This window comes from Cyprinus carpio, chromosome B12 (assembly GCF_018340385.1).
Source record: "Cyprinus carpio isolate SPL01 chromosome B12, ASM1834038v1, whole genome shotgun sequence".
In the NCBI taxonomy this organism is placed as follows: domain Eukaryota; kingdom Metazoa; phylum Chordata; class Actinopteri; order Cypriniformes; family Cyprinidae; genus Cyprinus; species Cyprinus carpio.
The window spans coordinates 9,191,386-9,208,772 of NC_056608.1; the positions used below are offsets into that span (position 1 = coordinate 9,191,386).

At 35.4% G+C, this 17,387-nt stretch overlaps 1 protein-coding gene across 1 annotated transcript in view; it reads right to left on the reverse strand.

The window, feature by feature from the left end:
- The window catches only part of LOC109099880 (disintegrin and metalloproteinase domain-containing protein 11-like), a 44,070-nt gene that overhangs the window by 15,899 nt on the left and 10,784 nt on the right, over window positions 1-17,387 (reverse strand). The window contains exons 6-16 of the mRNA XM_042735233.1: window positions 15,407-15,470; window positions 12,547-12,607; window positions 11,989-12,095; window positions 6,864-6,938; window positions 6,702-6,773; window positions 6,436-6,602; window positions 4,262-4,346; window positions 3,126-3,216; window positions 2,973-3,024; window positions 1,907-2,006; window positions 219-290 (exon numbers count right to left, since the gene is read on the reverse strand). Coding sequence (XP_042591167.1) covers window positions 219-290; window positions 1,907-2,006; window positions 2,973-3,024; window positions 3,126-3,216; window positions 4,262-4,346; window positions 6,436-6,602; window positions 6,702-6,773; window positions 6,864-6,938; window positions 11,989-12,095; window positions 12,547-12,607; window positions 15,407-15,470 — 946 coding nt within the window. The remainder of the gene's footprint in view (window positions 1-218; window positions 291-1,906; window positions 2,007-2,972; window positions 3,025-3,125; window positions 3,217-4,261; window positions 4,347-6,435; window positions 6,603-6,701; window positions 6,774-6,863; window positions 6,939-11,988; window positions 12,096-12,546; window positions 12,608-15,406; window positions 15,471-17,387) is intronic.

Genomic DNA, 17,387 nt, shown 5'->3' on the forward strand with positions numbered 1-17,387 from the left:
TATGAGTTTTTTTCTCCGTTGAGCACACAAGAAGATATCTTGAACAATGTTGGTGACTTCTATGATATTTTTTTTACATACTATTGGAGTCAATGGCTAATGCCAAATGTTTGTAAATGATGAGGTTTTTAATTTATGAGCGAACTATCCCTTTAAGGCAGGGTGTGGATATAATAAATTGTATAAGGAAATGTGTGTGAAGTTATCTTGCCACCTACCACTTGGGAGCCACAGTCACACTCTTCTCCCTGTTCCACAAAGCCATTGCCACATTCAGGAGGATCCAACAACTGTAGCAACAGTAAATATGTCACTGCCCCATACTTTAATTAAATATGCTGTGTTGAGCATGCTAAGTAACCTAAATCTATCCTTCAGAGAAAGTAATTACAGTTCAAGCTATATGGTAAAAGTAGTTAAATGCATTAAAGCTACTTTGTATATTTATTGTGATGTCTGTGGTGGGAGATGTTCCATTTGCCAGCATGCACTGCAGCATAAGTGGCACAGGTTTTTTTTTTTTAAATAATTTTCATTGGTGTTGAACATCCATGTACTCAAAAAAAAATTCTGGGTTATTTTTGACCCAAATGCTGGGTTTGGACTGTTGGGTCATTTTATTGGGTTGTTTTTAATATTTTTATCCAGGTGCTGGGTTATTTTATTTTTTAACCCAAATTCTAGGTTCAGCTTGCTGGGTTATTTTAAATATTCTTTTACCCAGCTGCTGGTAGTTTTTCTGTAACTAAGTTGCTGGATAATTTTTAATGCTGGGTTATTTTTTTCTACCTAACTGCTGAGTTGTGCCTGTCTCCGACGAAACAACCCAGCTGCTGAGTTAAAGTCAGTGTGTGTTTTTCTGTGTGTGATTTTTAATTTCCAGCCCATTAAGCCAGCAATATAATCATTTTTAAACAGGAGTTGACTTAAGCAAAACAAGCCAGCATGTTGGGTAAGAAAATTTAATCCAACCAGCTGGGTCAAAATAACTCATCATGTTCTGTCCAATATTTACCCAGCACTGTGTAGCCAAATAACCCAAGTTGGGTTGTTTTAACCCAGCATTTTTAGACTGTAAAAATCTACTTTTAGCTGTCTTCTCATTTTCCAGGATTATGAACTCAGTTTGCTCCATTAGTGTCAGAATAAGGATCTCTGGAGAAGGAGATAGAAGACACTCTACAATGCTTCAAGTCACTGGATCTCCACCACAACTGTCACAAGATGAACATTGTGTACTGATGTGCAGAAGGCACAAGCACTGTGTGCCTATGCGCTACTGTATGTGCTGGTACTCACACATTAGTGTCTGCAGCAGCAGGTCCATCTCTCTCATGGACAATGAATATGGTATTGGAATAAACAGAGAACACTCAAGAATATCAATGAAAATAAAGTTTACCTGAGCCTTAAGAAGGGGGAGTGTGATGTCTGTGGTGCTTTAGAAGTGGGGTTCCAATTTCCAGCATTCAATGTGGCATAAGCAGCACTGGTAAACTGTAATTTACAGTTTATACTGACAGATTTGTACAGGGCATAATTAGGACTGATTATATATTTGCTATTCTTTTTAATTATGAAAGAGTTGTAAGCTCAGTGTACCTTTGTCATTGAATTGCAAAAGTTTTTATGTCACCATCATTGTGACTGGCAGGCTGAATATCCAGGACTCAGCATATTGCGTTGTTAACACTCCATAAAATTACATCTGCTATTGTAAAATGTCTTCTTGTCCTTTCACAAAGATTAGCAATTTGCTAGAATATTGTCTGTGAAAATGCACCATAGCATTTGATAAAATCACCCTACTATTTAGTCAATAAAACAGCTTTTTTGCTTGTAATGTTGTCGCAAATATATGCTAATAATTTTTCTCTCCCATTTGTAGTGGATGTACCAGACAAACCTTGTTAGGTTTATTGAAGAGGCAACTCCCTCCTCCTTGCTGGAGGAACTGAATGTACTCCTCTATACTGCACCGTGAAAACTTTCTGGGTAGATAGTATCTGCCAGGATGACATAATACATTTCACAGTGTTCAGTTACCCTTACATGGAAAGTATGCAAAATGTAATTTTTATTCCAAAGGAACTTCATTCGATGTATACATTATGGGTCATCCCAGGTATAAAATCTATGACTTCAGTATTGCTAATATATGGTCCACCAGTTGTGCAACAGAAACAAAATAATTTGTGTACATTAAGACTTGAAATGACCTTGAAAAATACTCTCCATGATGAAGCAACAGTTCAGATAGAATCTTGCAGAGCAACTGGATCTCACAAATGTGTATAGCTAGCAATCTGAAGAGTAACAATCCGGTTTAACGGCAAAGACATTTGAAGTCTATGACTCAGGTTACAGTAATGCAAGAAGGTTGTGTGCCATTCAGAAATGAATTTAGAATGGTTAAAATTCAAATTAAATTCCTAAATTTAAAGTGAATATGAATTACGGTAGAAAACAATGCAGAATTGCAATTTAAATTTGAATGTACTGAAGTAGAATTACATTTCATTTAAATTCAAAGAAATTGACATATATTTGTCTTAAACTTCGTTGGCTTGACAGCCTTATTTGTGAGTTTGAGGCTTTATAGATCTTAGAGGCAGAGAGAATTACATAAATTTTATTTCAATATATTTAATTATTCACCGTTATTGAAAAAGGGTGGAAGAGAACTTCCAGAATGCATTAACTGTGTTTAATTTTTTAAAATTGCAATTCAGTAAATTCCTCTTTCTGTCATCCTGTGGGGTATGGTCAATTTAATTCAGTTCCTCAATTCTGAATTTTGCCCAACCTTTAAAAGAACTCTCATCAAGTACATCATGTACAGTGGGACCTCATGCTTGCAATGCAACTGCCAAACATTTGTGATTGTGCTTATGCACTTGCATCACACATTTATCTAGCATGAGTATTAAAATAAAAATGCACCTATACAAAGACCAAAAAACATGACTCACCCGGTATCCTCCATGATGCAGCCTAACCACGGATCTGGACACTTACAGTCTCCTACAACACACACATTCATTACAACAGTCAGCAGTCCTCGTTTATTTTGACATATTTCGTCAAGAGTGGAAGGATTGTTTATGGAGTGGAAGGATGTTTACCTGCAGTAGCACGATCTTTATTCCACATCATACCAAGGTTCTGTCCTAAACTCTGACACAAGGTTATAGCCATGGGCCCTACGTTTCCATACTGACATGCACACACAGATGGAAAGTTAATAGTCATTTAGCAGATGTTTTAATGCAAAGTGTCTTGCAGTATGACACATGGTTATTTCATTGTGATTTAGGTTTTGTTTTTGTGCAAAGTGTCATGCAGTATGTTCTAATTTTACATTTAAACCAAGAATTTTGGAAACATTCTAGGCAAAGTCCTTATCATTTTGTGATAACTTTGATATAACTTTGATATACTCTAAAGAGTGTTCTAATTGGTCTGTAGTGTACTGACCTTAGCCAATCAGTAAAGCTATAAAGCAGGGCTGACCCAATAACCTTCAAAAAGAAACTTGGATAGAGTTTAATACATCAGTTAGGCCCCAAAGCTGCCAAAGGTGCATGATGTGTGTCTGACTGTCATGTGTATATTGACATTTATAATAAGTAATCAAAAAGAAAATCATTCTTGTTAGTCTTCAACGATAAATGAAAGTTATTTATGTTTTAATGCAAAGTGTCTTGCAGTATGTTTTAATTTTACATTTAAACCAAGAATTGATAAGGATTTATGCTGATATTGTCAAGAACTGCAGTTCCCTTCATCTGACACCACTGGTTGAACCAATTTTGCTTTGTCAGGCTGGTTGGAATGTGCAAATAATGAACAGTGAATGCAAATCAACAGACTATTGGATTAATTATAGTTGGCTCTGCAAATTGGACTGGGATAGGACAAAGCCAATGAATTAACATTTAAAGTAAAAAGAAAAGTGTCGGTTCTATTCTAGAATGAAAGTGAATCTGCAGCCAGTTGCAGAGCTCGCTCCCTTCTGAAATACTGTTGGCAAATGATTGTTGAAAATTAACAGACCTTGATATTTATTTGGAAATTATTTGATTGAGATTATGAAGACAAACTTTTTTTCTTTGGAACACTAGTCATTTATAATAATAAAATAGGGTCAATTCCCGTTCACAAAGTGACTTAAGGGCAAAATGGTGATTTTGTGTTGCTTGAGCTCAGTGTTGCTTTTTTGCTATTTGGCAGCTCTGAGCTTCAGCCTTTTAGCTCTCACCTCATTGACTCCTCCTCCTCGTGTTGGTGAGCAGATCCCCTCAATGTAGGCAGTGCCACTGCTTCTGCTCTGAAATGTGCGTCCCCTACAGGCCAAATAATACCCAGAACATTTTCAGGTTTTAAGCTTCTTAAAGAGTTTGTTATCACGATGCAAATGCATTGCATAAGACCCTATGAAATTATTTTGTTTTCCTCTAATGATGCATTTCTGATTGAGCAAGTGTTTAGGGGGAAGGATATAAAAGAGCATTTTAAAGGGTTAGTTCACCCAAAAATGGAAATTAGGCTGCGTTTTACTCACCCCCGAGGCATCCTAGGTGTATATGACTTTCTTCTTTCAGAAGAATCCAGTCGGAGTTGTATTACAAATGGCCTTTGATCTTTCAAACTGTTTCATGGCACTCAACGGGTGTTGCATTCCTTCAGTCCAAAAGACGTGAAATAAATGCACCCTTCCATAAAAAAAAAGGGTCTCACACGACTCCCGGGGGTGGGGCGGGGTTGTGAACAAAGGCCTCCTGTAGCGAACCAATGCGTTTTTTTAAGAAAAATATCCATATTCAAAATGCAATAATCACTTTAATCTAGTTTGCGCTCACTGTTTTAATCTAAGCAGTTCCGGGGGAATTACGTATGAGGTCAGCTTTGCGCATGCGCTGCTCAGAAGTAATGCACACAGAAACACGGTGGAGAGATCAAAACAAAACAACGATCACTAATTAGAAGTACAAAATGAGGATTTGTAAAGAAGAATGTCAGAGGAATACGATATAAGTCAAGAGGAGACTGATTTTACTTTGCTAAAGTAAGGAAACTTTGCTTCTTCTGATGCTGTAAACAAACGTTGGTTTTCACGAGACTCACCTGGGCATGCGAAATGCTGACCTCATACATCATGCTCCTAGAACTGCTCAGCTTACAACAGTGAGCTCAAGCTAAATTAAAGTGATTTTTTTTTTTTATGATTATTTAGGTTTATTTTTATGGAAGGGCGCTTTTTAGGACTGAAGGACTGAAGGAATGCAACACCCGTTGAGTGCCATGAAACAGCTCGAAAGATCAAAGACAATTTTTAATATAACTCTGACTGGATTCGTCTGAAATCAGGGGTGGATGCCTCAGGGGTGAGTAAAACGCAGCTTAATTTTCATTTTGGGTGAACTAACATTTTTGGGTTTCATTTGTTAACATTAGTTAACTACATTAGTTTACATAAACTAACAATGAAAAACACTTCTAAAGCATTTATTAATCTTAGTTAATCTTAAATCCAATATTAAACAACATTTTTAAAATCAAAAGTTGTATAATGTTATTTAATAGACCTGAGCTTAGTGGACTTACAATGAACTAATGTTAACAAAAATGAATAAACACTGTAACAATGTTAATGCATTAAATACTGTATAATTAGAACCTTATTTTTGGTCAATTTGTCAGAAAGTGCAAGGTTTTAAAAACTTTTGGATGTACACTAGAATATAGATGAACTCAAAGCTAACAAACATGAACTAAAGTCAGTTTCATGGAGCTTAACACTGTGTCCCAACCAGATGCGACACAACACTACAACATGCGATAAAATTTATATTTTCCATGTTAATCTGAGGTTGCTTGAACAGCATACAAACTACAACAGTGATAATCTCAGGCCCTGATTATGTGCTAATGTGTGTAAAGTGAGTTTGAATATCACTTTACATGACTTTTATCTTATACTAAAAGCGACAATGCATAATTTACCTCATTAAAATACCTCATTAATAATTTAATTATATTAAATTATTACCTCATTAGAACATTAATGTGAACTCAAAGTTTGTTCTGTGATGAAGATTGTATCAGTCAGTATGTATTTTTAATAATGTTAAAATGGTTTAATATTTATGAATTACATTATGTACTTCTCTATTTTGCTGGAGTGTAAGTGCACTTATCTACATGCTCTTCTGATTGGCTATGATTGATTTTGTCTTGTCTCATATCTGTTTCACTTCTGATGTGGACAGACAAATTGTTTGTTGCTGGAATCTTATCGTGTTGCGACAGGTTAGAACACAGTGTTAATTACACTGAATGGATATTTACATTCAGTATATTTATATTGCATGTGTTAAATGCAGTGACTGAGCCGGAGTGTGTCATCTGTATGTAGAAGGAAACATAACATACGAGAGCAGGTGAGCTGCATCACTCTTCTCTTTGATGTTCTCCTTCCTGTATTTCATAAAGTCACGCAGGGTCACCAAAGGGTCGTCGCCAACAGAAACCATATTCTGAGTTGACCATGTCTCCATGGCGACAAGCACTATTCTAGTGTTCAGCTGCTCCTTGTAAATCTGGAATTTAACAGGATGTTTTGTTAAGTATAGAAATTGCTACAGTACTTACTCAAAGAGAACATCATGAGAATATGTCTGTCAAACTTCAGGACGTACAGCATCAGCCATATTCACTACAGCTTTGGCAAAGTTCCTTGTCTGAGGGGTTGATCTTCGCATCTGTACAAACTACAATAAGAAACATCAAGAACAAATATTACATGAAAAAAACAAATACAGAAAAGAATAACTAAAAAGTAATTAAATAGGAGATCTTACCAGTTCAAAATCATTGACCACTAGTAACTCTACATACTTTGTTTCACTCTGAACTGTGCGTGGACCCCTCCGAACCTGTAGAGGGACACATGGAGTCACAGATTTAGGCAAAACAATGTATTTAAAGGGTTGAAGCAACACCACAGAATGTGTTTGCTGTGCATCTGTTGACTAAACCGACAATGCCATTCGTTCATAAATGAATAATTATTTTGAGTTGGTTCCTTCTTTTCAGTAAATTAGCCAAATGAGTTTTCAAAGCAGTGAATCGATTTGTTCAGACTGAGTGAAATATCTGACACAGTTCATCAGTCAGTAAAAAACTATCATGATACTGGTTGCCGTTCACACTGAACGTTTTTTTTTTTTAATCTGCCCGTGGTGTTTTTCAGTTGTACTCCTATGTAAACGTACACTAGGTGGATCTCTTTGACCATTCTGTTGCTTTATCATGTCTAAGAATGTTTAAAACTAGCTAGAGATGACTTTCTTCAGTTTGTTTGCTGTGTTCCACTCATCGGCTCTCGTCGGGCTCACATTAGCAGCAGTTTGTGTCGGAGATGTATCCTTGTATGAATAGCTATGTTTTCCAACTTTTGTTTGAATATCAAGGGCTGAGATTTACTCAAAAGGTTATTGGACTAATTGGTCACTGGAAATCTGTATTACTGAATCTATCATATCCTGTATGTTGAATAGCAAATGTTATTACATTTGTGGACACATTCAAGTTTTATGATTTGTCGAGTTACAATATTGCTTTTATTTTGAAGTAAGGCTGATCATACATGGGGCAACTTTTTGAGCAATTTTGCCGGGGAACTTTTTTGAGCAATGTTGCTTGGGCACTTTCCCATCAAGAATGGGTAACAAATTTCAGTCTGGATACTTTAGATCAGTCATGGGCCCTGTGTCTCACCTGGTTGCCTGTTGACGGCAACATTAACCAAAGATGCCCAGCAACCTTACTCAAAAAGTTGCCCCGTGCATATCAGCCTAAAAAGGTCAAATTAGACCAATGTAAAATGATTTCCGGTAAATGGCTTCTGTAGTGAAGAACAGATGTTGTGCAGAGAGGGAAAGGACACAAAAGAAAAGCCCTCCACTGCATAACGCACTGACATGGTAGCATTTCCAAGTGGGAACTCTTAAAAGGTTTTTTTTTTTAGCTTTTTAAAGTGGTGACTTTTTTTTGCGTCTTCCTTTTTTTTTTTTTTTTACATGTTTTCCAAATATGCACTTCACATGAATGCTCTTAAGTGCTACTTAAGTCACTGTCTGTTCATGAAGTGCTGAAATGTCAATCATTCGTCCACATTACGACCTACAACTTTTGGTGTAATGTTAATAAATACTTGTCATTTACCTGACCAAGGATTTTCTAGTTAGTTAATTATCTACATAATTAAATATTCTTTAATTATATTGAGCTTTGCTTTAGGGACATTCACCAAGGGGTGCTCCTTGATCCTCAAACTGATAACAATGACATCATTGATGCTCAGCATTGCAGTTCTGGATATTATAGAGGAAGAAGAGGTTGTGAAATAAAAATAAATTATTAAGGTTATCCTCTTTAATTTGGCCATATTAGGTGGGTAGGCCACTGGGCCTCGCTGCCTCTCTTCTAGGACACATGGAAGGTGAGTTGTTGGACATATTTCTAAAATACCCCCCCAACTGTCTTCACCCACATTTTGACATTCATTCAGCTGCATATTGAATGAGTTGTAGGTCTGTGTTTTATTTGCTGTTGTGTGACTCCCTCCCCTTTTCCCAACCTCTACCCTCCCACCATTCCACAGCTTGACACATTTTTTTTTGTCTTTTTCTGATGTGAATGATTTGTGTGAACATAGTGATTTCACAACCCTTTTACAAGCTTGTCTCAGCCTCAGACGTCACACCCACTGACCGTCCCACAGTCTGTTCAAGGGGTATCTTGTATATAAAACCGAAAAACAGGGTCTCGAACCAAACCATTAATTGGCAGTATTTACAAAAAATTATCTTTCTCATTGCCAGATTGTTTTGTGCATTTTCTTGCTTTCTCACCTGTATTTATCTGAGTAAACTCTAGTTCAGTCATGTTTGAGTTGTGTTTTGTCTTGTCTAGTGCTTTGTCCAATCCCTTTATAGATATAATTTTGCCATCAATAATTCTGACATTATATTTTGGGTGGGGATGGTTGTAATGTGTTCATACTCAGCACAGTATAACAGCACTCGTCAGTGTCTAAATGTCTGAGATTACCAATGAAATCAAAGAATGTGAGGGTTAAATGTTCACAGAAACTGAGCAGGAATTGTACTGAGGCACTTCTTATAGTTAAAGAATGTAAGATAAGATGTAAGCAACTGAGCATGAAAGCTTTGTGAGTGTTTATTACATAAAATGTTGTCATTTTGAATGTCATCTACATTATTCTTCACACAATGTTATTGCTAATTGTAAATGTAATGGGCAAAGACAAAGAAACATTGAAAGTTGTATTTACCATGGTTAAAGATAATGTTTGAATGTGTGCATATTGTGAATGTTACCTGGTTTTCGTGGTAGACTTTCAGTAATTTAATTTAGAAAATGATTCAATGATAAAACTTAAAGCGGCAGAGTTATCATTCTGAGGAATCGAATTAGAAAATGTTAAAAGTTGTGGCTTTCACTTAAGTGTGTTTAATGGTTATGTGGTTAGGACAGTGTCATATATTGAAAGCAGGGGTTAAAACAAACAAAGAATCTTTTGACTGAAAAACTTTCCTCAGCCAAACCCCATTCCATAGCCATACCTGTCACACACCCAGTTTAAGAGCAGTGTTTTTCTTCTTGTATTTAGGAGCACTTTCTGATCAATAATAAAAAATTCTGATAAACAAATTAGCCTTCCTAATACGAGGTGACATGTAACTCCTTAAAGTGACTTACAGAGGTATTTTCTTTTTACCTTTGCAATGGCATCATTTTCATCTGTCAAATTCAATAATTTGTTTATAACCTTTTTAAAAGTTCTATTTAAAAGAATATAAGAAGTAGAATGAGACAAATAAGTTAGCAATCATATGAAATTAATATTAATAAAAAATTCATTTGTACTACAGAGGGTGCACAGAAGAACACAAAAGTGGCTTGTAGGTGCATTTTTAGACATTTAATGATGCTCAGAGGTGGTATGAGTGCAATTTAATTCATAAATTCATGTGGAGATTAATGTTTTAAATATAAAATTTTGAATACAGAAATATTAAATGATTTAAAGGGATACTTCACCACAAAATGAAAATTTTGTCATTAATCACTTATCCCCAAACCCATAAAAGCTTATAAGATATTTTGGATGAAAACCGGGAGGCTTGTGACTGTCCCATTGACTATCTAGTAAATTACACTGTCAAGGTCCAGAAAATTATGAAAGACACTGTCAGAATAGTCCATCTGCCATCAGTGGTTTAACTGTAACCTTATGAAGCAACGAGAATACTTTTTGCAAAGAAAACAAAAATAATGACTTTATTCAACAATTCGTCTCCTCTGAGCAGCATACGCTCTTCTGTGTCAGCCACGCTGCACGGATGCGCTGTCTTTGTTCAAATCAAAGCATTAATACATGTAGAAAACATATCCTTGTGTCACGGATGACACAGAATAGCGTACACAGTTTGCGTTCAGTGGAAAAATTTCATTTGAAACCTGCCTGTCATAGCATGTACAGTACTGTTGAGTCCACATCTAATGCCACCACATCACTGTTATGTGAGCCGGATCCATTACTGATGTAATCAACTGATGGTATAATAACTGATGTTATACTTCCTGCTGTTCAGCAAAAGAAATCAGAAATATCCCTCCCCTTTATGGAACCCTAGTTCAGTTAGTTTACTGTTGGAGTAAATGGAGCACTGGTAGTTATGAGTTAGCAAAATCCACTGGCATCATATGAGCATATACTCCAGGATACCGGCTCATTTAAAGTTGGAGTGACTGTCAAACATGTCTGAAAATTTTTGATTACGTAACTTGTGGAGCAGTGCTGACTCGAGACGCAAACGGACCAGACAATTCAGTCTGATTTGGTGAATTAGTTCAACAGTTAACAAAACGAATAATTTCAAATAAACAAACTGGATTATTTCATTTTAGTCATCACTATTTTCTTCTATCTTCACTATCTTCTTAGTCATTCCTTCTGGTCAAATGTTACGAGTCATTAAGTTTTGTTGTTGTTATTGTTGTTTTTGTGTGTGTGTGTGTGTGTGTGTGTGTGTGTGTGTGTGTGTGTGTGTGTGTGTGTGTGTGTGTGTGTGTGTGTGTGTGTGTGTGTATGTGCTTAATATCTTAAAATCTTACATCACTTGTCAAAAATACAGTAAAAAAAGTAATATGATCAAATATTATTACAATTTAAACAAACAGTTTTTATTTGAATACATTTTAAAAAGCAATGTGTTCCTGTGATGGAAAAGCTGATTTTTCAGCAGCCATTATTACAGTCTTTAGTCTTCTTGAACTTGGTGCTCAAGAAACACATCTTATTATAACCAGTTTTGAAAACTTTTGAAAACTTTAAAAGGATCTTTTTACTTGTTTTTGCTTTTGTGATACACTACCATTCAGAAGTTTGGGGTAAGTACAAAAAGAAATTCATATTTTTATTCAGTTTCCTCAAAAGTATAACTTTTTTGTTTTCAACATTTATAATAATAATTTTAAAAACATTCTTGAGCAGCAAATCTGCATATTAGAATGATTTCAGTATCACTTGACACTGAAGACTGGAGTTATGGCTGCTGAAAATTCACCTTTGTTGACACAAGAATAAATTACATTTTTTAAATAGAATACACTTATTTTCAATTGTAATAATATGTCACAACATTACTAGTTTTCCTATTCAACTTTTGAGATGGTAGTGAAAGTGAAAGACACCTAATAAAGACTAACCTATGACATAAGCATGCAGGGCTTAGTTAGGAATTCTTCTACCCGGTACAAAAACTTTACCGTGGTCCGCCTTTGGTTGAAACCATTTTCTAGGTGCCCTTTTCGGCAGCCTGTTGTGCATGACTAATCTTAAAGGAAAAAAAAAAAAAAAACTGATCAACTGATGTCAAAAATAAAAACTCTCACCTGTCTTTTTGCCCGTCTCAGCCCATCTGTGAGCTCCGGCTCATTCGTTTCCATAGAAACGGGATGGTCAGTGTTAATGTCAGAGTCACTGCTGTTCCTGGTGCTTCCTGGAAGAGAAGCAGCCATATACGGATGAAAACCATCCCGAACAAAAAGTTACCACTCATCAGCTTTCAGTGGATCGATAAAGATGTCTATTACTGAAAAAGTATCCATGCAGAAAATCAATATGCAGCAGACGGAGAAAGAGAGAGATCAGGAAGGATGTAAAAGCAGACATGGTCTGAATGAAGAAGAAAACCACCTGAATATAGATCATATAGGACAGAGACTGCATATGTCTTACTGTATTAAAGGAAGAGTTCACTTGAAAATAAAAGCATTCTTTTTCCTGTAGAGCACAAGACATTTGTCCAAGTGGATCTTTTCCATACAAAAAAAAAAAAACCTAGTCTCTAATTTGTTCAGTCAGTTTTTCATGAGAGTCATTACAGAGTTCATGTGTGACTCCTTGAAAGACAATCATTTTGAAATGACATGAGGGTGTCTGTATTTTACCTGAGGAATGTGGCCTCAACCGGATGTCTGCCATTCTGTATACAACATGAGTATTTGCATCCTGTGTAACAGAATAATGGAAGTCGTGTTAGTCTGACATAAAGATCAGAAAGTGCATCACACACGATTACCTATGAAACCATCATTAATATTGTATGCAGCATGTTTAACTTGACATTAGTCACATGATGGGATATTCTAGTAAGATTTCAAGTAGCTGCCATCGACCATTACTGGTGTCCAAACCGTTTAGTAAAGTAACATAATAAATAAAACCAGGGAAAAAAGCTGCTGCTGCTAAATATAAATGTGCAGTTCAAAGGTTTAGTGGTTTATTGAAGTTATAACGCCCCCCTGGCATCAGAAATGGGTGAAATTTGAAATGTGTAATGGAAGTGAAGTTTTGATATTGCGCTCACACACATCAAGTATTAATTAGTCATTATGTGTCACAACCAAAAACATAATTTGATTAAATTAATAAAAATTGGTAACTTTTCACAACTTTTCGTCATACAAGTCAATTGTCATGTGAATTAGACAATTTTTTTTACAAATTTTTGCAGAAGTGTAAAACAACATGACCTATTGATTTGGGATTCAGAGGAGGAGAATTCCATAATATTCAGCAACTCACAAATAAATGTATTAGCTGCTGGATTAGTATATAAGCATGTCATCTGATCTGAGATAGAAAATGTATGTAAATTTCAACATCCTTGTTAAAATAGTTAGTGTTTTTGTTGTAGTTGTGATGCACCTTTAAAGAAATGTGTTTTGGAATCCTCAGAATGTCCTAGTGTCTCTGAAGTTTCATTAAATTAGGATTTATTCAAGATCATCAGGACTTTTAAGCCCATATTTTGAAATATACTTGATTTCTTTTTTAAAGCAGGCTGTACTGAAGATAGAGGTCATGCAAAATATATTTCCACATATAAAGCACCAGCTGTTGTTTGATCAGCAATAATTTTTACATGCCTCTTCAGACATGTCTCTTACACAATTTTTTTCCTTTTCCTTTTGAGAAAAGTAGGCCACACCCTTAACTAGTCCTAAGGAAGTCATGCAGAAAATTCATGCTGTTTGGTACATATATTTTGGCATGGAAATTGTGTTCATAATTGTGAGAATCTGCTCATCTCTGGCTGAATTGTATCCTGTTGTTGGGTAACATTTTCTTGCAGATGAAACGCTCACTGATGTACTGGGCTCTGCATTGTAAGGCTATTACTCGACTATCCATTATTAATCTCCCATCTACCCAGACAGAAAGAGACACTTTACATGTGGCTTTAAATACTTTATGAAAATGACCCATTTAAGAGAAGTGAAAGAGGAGTGGAGAGAGAGTAATGAAGAGACAGATAAAAAATACAGACAAACGAGGAAAAAAAATCAGAAAAAAGATACTTAAATCAATGGAAGGGAAAGTAAATACCTCTGCATTTTATCATCTGAACACCTTTGGCATGCTACTGTCAATGCACCATGAGTTGTGTCACAGTAATTCTAAGGTAATTCAATTTACGCAAATAGAAGTCATCAAACTGATTCATGTTCAACTATGCTTAAAATAAATGTGGTTACTTTTGCAGTGGCTCTGTTTGTCTTGGAACAAACTCCTCCCACAGAAATTTGGTAGGTCAAATCTGGAAAACAAGTTTATTTTCCCGTTCCATCGTCATACAGTCAATGGTTTATTGGTTAAATGTATGAAATAAGGTCAAGCTCAAGATATTTTGATCAATACCATAAAATACATCAGTATTTTAAACTACATAATACCTCCTTGTGACTTTTTTAAGCAAACTCTAAGTCAAACTGTCTGGGGGGAATTATTTATTTATTTATTTTTAAAGACTGAAAAAAAGTTGTCAGAAGCTTAGTGATGGTGAAATCATGTGACTATGGTGTAGTTTGTTTAAAGCCTGCATTTAGTAAATGCTCGTAAAAAATTGTAAATGTGTTTCGGATTATCATGATGAAGAGAATCACACACTTGATCACAGAATTTATTTTCTGCAATAATCCAAAGGCAAGTGTAAAAATCATATTGGGTTTTTCTTGAGGGAACCAGGGTGATGCCTACAAAAATACATCTTTGCAGTGCTCTTTATTGCTCCATCTTGAAAAAGTAGCCTTGCCTCAAAACAACCATTCAAACAGCATCACAACTGAAAGGCCAAACAGATAATTGAACGAGGGTGCTTTAACCAAAATACAAGTGTCACATTTCTGCTCATACACCCTCTACCTGCCGTGCCTGGTAGGCTTCCAACACAAGTGCATAACTGTAAATGAGAGAGACGAATGGAATGATGTTTTCTGGTAATTAAACACAATCCACAGATGCTGTTGACAGAGTTTAATCCACATTTAACCCGGAATAGTCTTGTTAGTCATGATAAACTGAGAAATATGTTCTTTGTACTTTTAGTATCTAAATTAAATGGTACAAATTAATCACTTGCCTTGAAAATAATAGCAGATATTGCTTATTGTTCTAAAACAAGGCAATCTTCATTTTATATCAAATTTCTTAACAGACTTCGATATCATAATGCAGTGCTACTCTAATATCATGCATAAGCTGCTCTGTCTCATATTTTCTCACTCGACATCTCTCCTTCTGCTCTTCACCTCCGTCCCACATACAGACGTCTGTGGTTTCACCTGTCAGTCAACCACAGTAATGCGTATTTCTGTGCATGTGGCTAATATTCAGTGCTTCGCTGTCTCTTCTGTCTCGGGATTGTGTGTCTACTCGTGATTTTTTCCAGACTGCAACAGGCAGATAGAGTGACAATTCTCCTCAAGAGAAAGTTGAGAGAGATGAATATTTCAGCTGCATACTGACCTGATCACTGCTGTTGTGCAAAGGCTCAATGCCGTATGAAAAGCTGCCATCTGAGAACATCCCTCTGTAGACACACCAACATCACAAATGTGAGACACTCCAATGACAACAACCTAAATGCAGCTTAAAAATGCAGACTTGATAGGGATTTATTAGGTAACACTTTACAAAAAGGTTCCATTTGTTAATGTACTTAACTGTAGTAATTAACATGAACTAGTCAAGTCAAGTCAAGTCTGCTTTATTGTCAATTCTTCCACATGTACAGTACATGCATCCAGAGAATCGAAATTGCGTTACTCTCAGACCCCCGGTGCATACAGATAACACTAACAGTACAGCCTAAAAATCTAGATCAAATATAAAATATAAGATATAACTATACAATAAGGAAATGTAAAAAAGACATATAATAAAAATAATTTATATAAAGTTAAATAAAGCAGCGCAAGGCACATGGCAGATAGAGTGCAAACCAGTGAACAAACAGTGCAGATAAAAAGATTTTTTAGTGCAAAAAAGAGAAGCTTATTCAGTCTGATTAAAGTGACAAAAGGCCTCAAGAGCAGTTATTTTATTTAAACTGACTGATGAGGTGGTAGAATGACGTCAGTTCCATGGTGAATGAGGTAGTGAGCAGACCAATGCTGCACAAAGTGACTGGTGCATGTCATCGTATGTTAGTGGGAGGGGGGGTGGAAGGACCTGGGGATGTGGGATCTGGGGGTTCATAGTTCAGTGGTACTATGAACTAAGACTAACAAAGCATTTTAAGATGTCCTTGTTACAATGTAATTATACTTTTAAGTACTGAGTAATATTAAGTAACTACATGTATTTACTAGATGGTTAGGGGGCTAGGATTAGGGTTTGGCTTAGGGATACTTGCATGTAATTATGCATCATTTATTGTTTTTTATAATATTAAGTACATGTAATGTGTAACAAGGGAACCTTAAAATAAAGTGCTACTCATTTTTTTTAATCTCAGTAAATCTTAATTTCCACAGTTGCTAATATATTATTATTATTATCAAAAGTATCTGTTAACATTATTTAAAAGACCTTTTTGTAATTTCAGCTGAATTTATAAATTTGTGAGATTTATTCAATAGGTCAATTTATCTAATTTTGTATCTCTGTAAAATAGTGTTCTATGACATTTCATTATATTGAATGCCAACTTATTTTTATATTAAATTATAGTTTTTATTTTGAATTGGCACAGAAGGCCCCAAGTGGCATGTTGTTACTAGTTTTTTGTTTATTTAAATCTTCGCTTTTCCTTAAAACCTATAGGCTAATTGAGTGAAATAATTCAACTGAATTCTAATTTCAGTTAAATATGTAAATATATTTATATGTCTATATATAAGCCATAGGATGTATCTTTCATATTAATCCATTTTATTGTGAATTTGCTTTGTCTGTCAACAGTAATTCAATTATTAAACTAAATTTCCAAAACAATTTCACATCGAAGAGCTGATTTAGCATTCTACATTAAAGACAATTAAAAATATATAAATATTAATAAGTATGATATCAAAAGTTATTTATACATTCTGTAAAAGTTAGGCTAATTTTATATTTTGTGCTACGGCAATTCATTTAGCAAAGAGTACTTAAACAGTATTGCCTCTTTTCATTTTAACATATTAATAGATTAAAAGAATAAAGACCAAAAGATCACCTGTTACATTTACCCAAAATGAATTATATCTTATGTTTAACCACTACAAAGACATCAGAGCCAGTGGTAAATATCAGAAAGACTAGCTGTGTTGAGGCTGCTCTCATCGGGAAACATGAGCACTGTGCGCACGCTGATCGCCTGGAGCTCACGTCTCCGAAATTGGCAAAGCACATTTTCAAATAGGCGCTGTCTTTATAAATAAACTGCAGATTTGAGTTTTAAACAACTACATTCTCGCCTGAAATGCTTTTAAAACTACATTTCATGACACAATAACAGTATTAT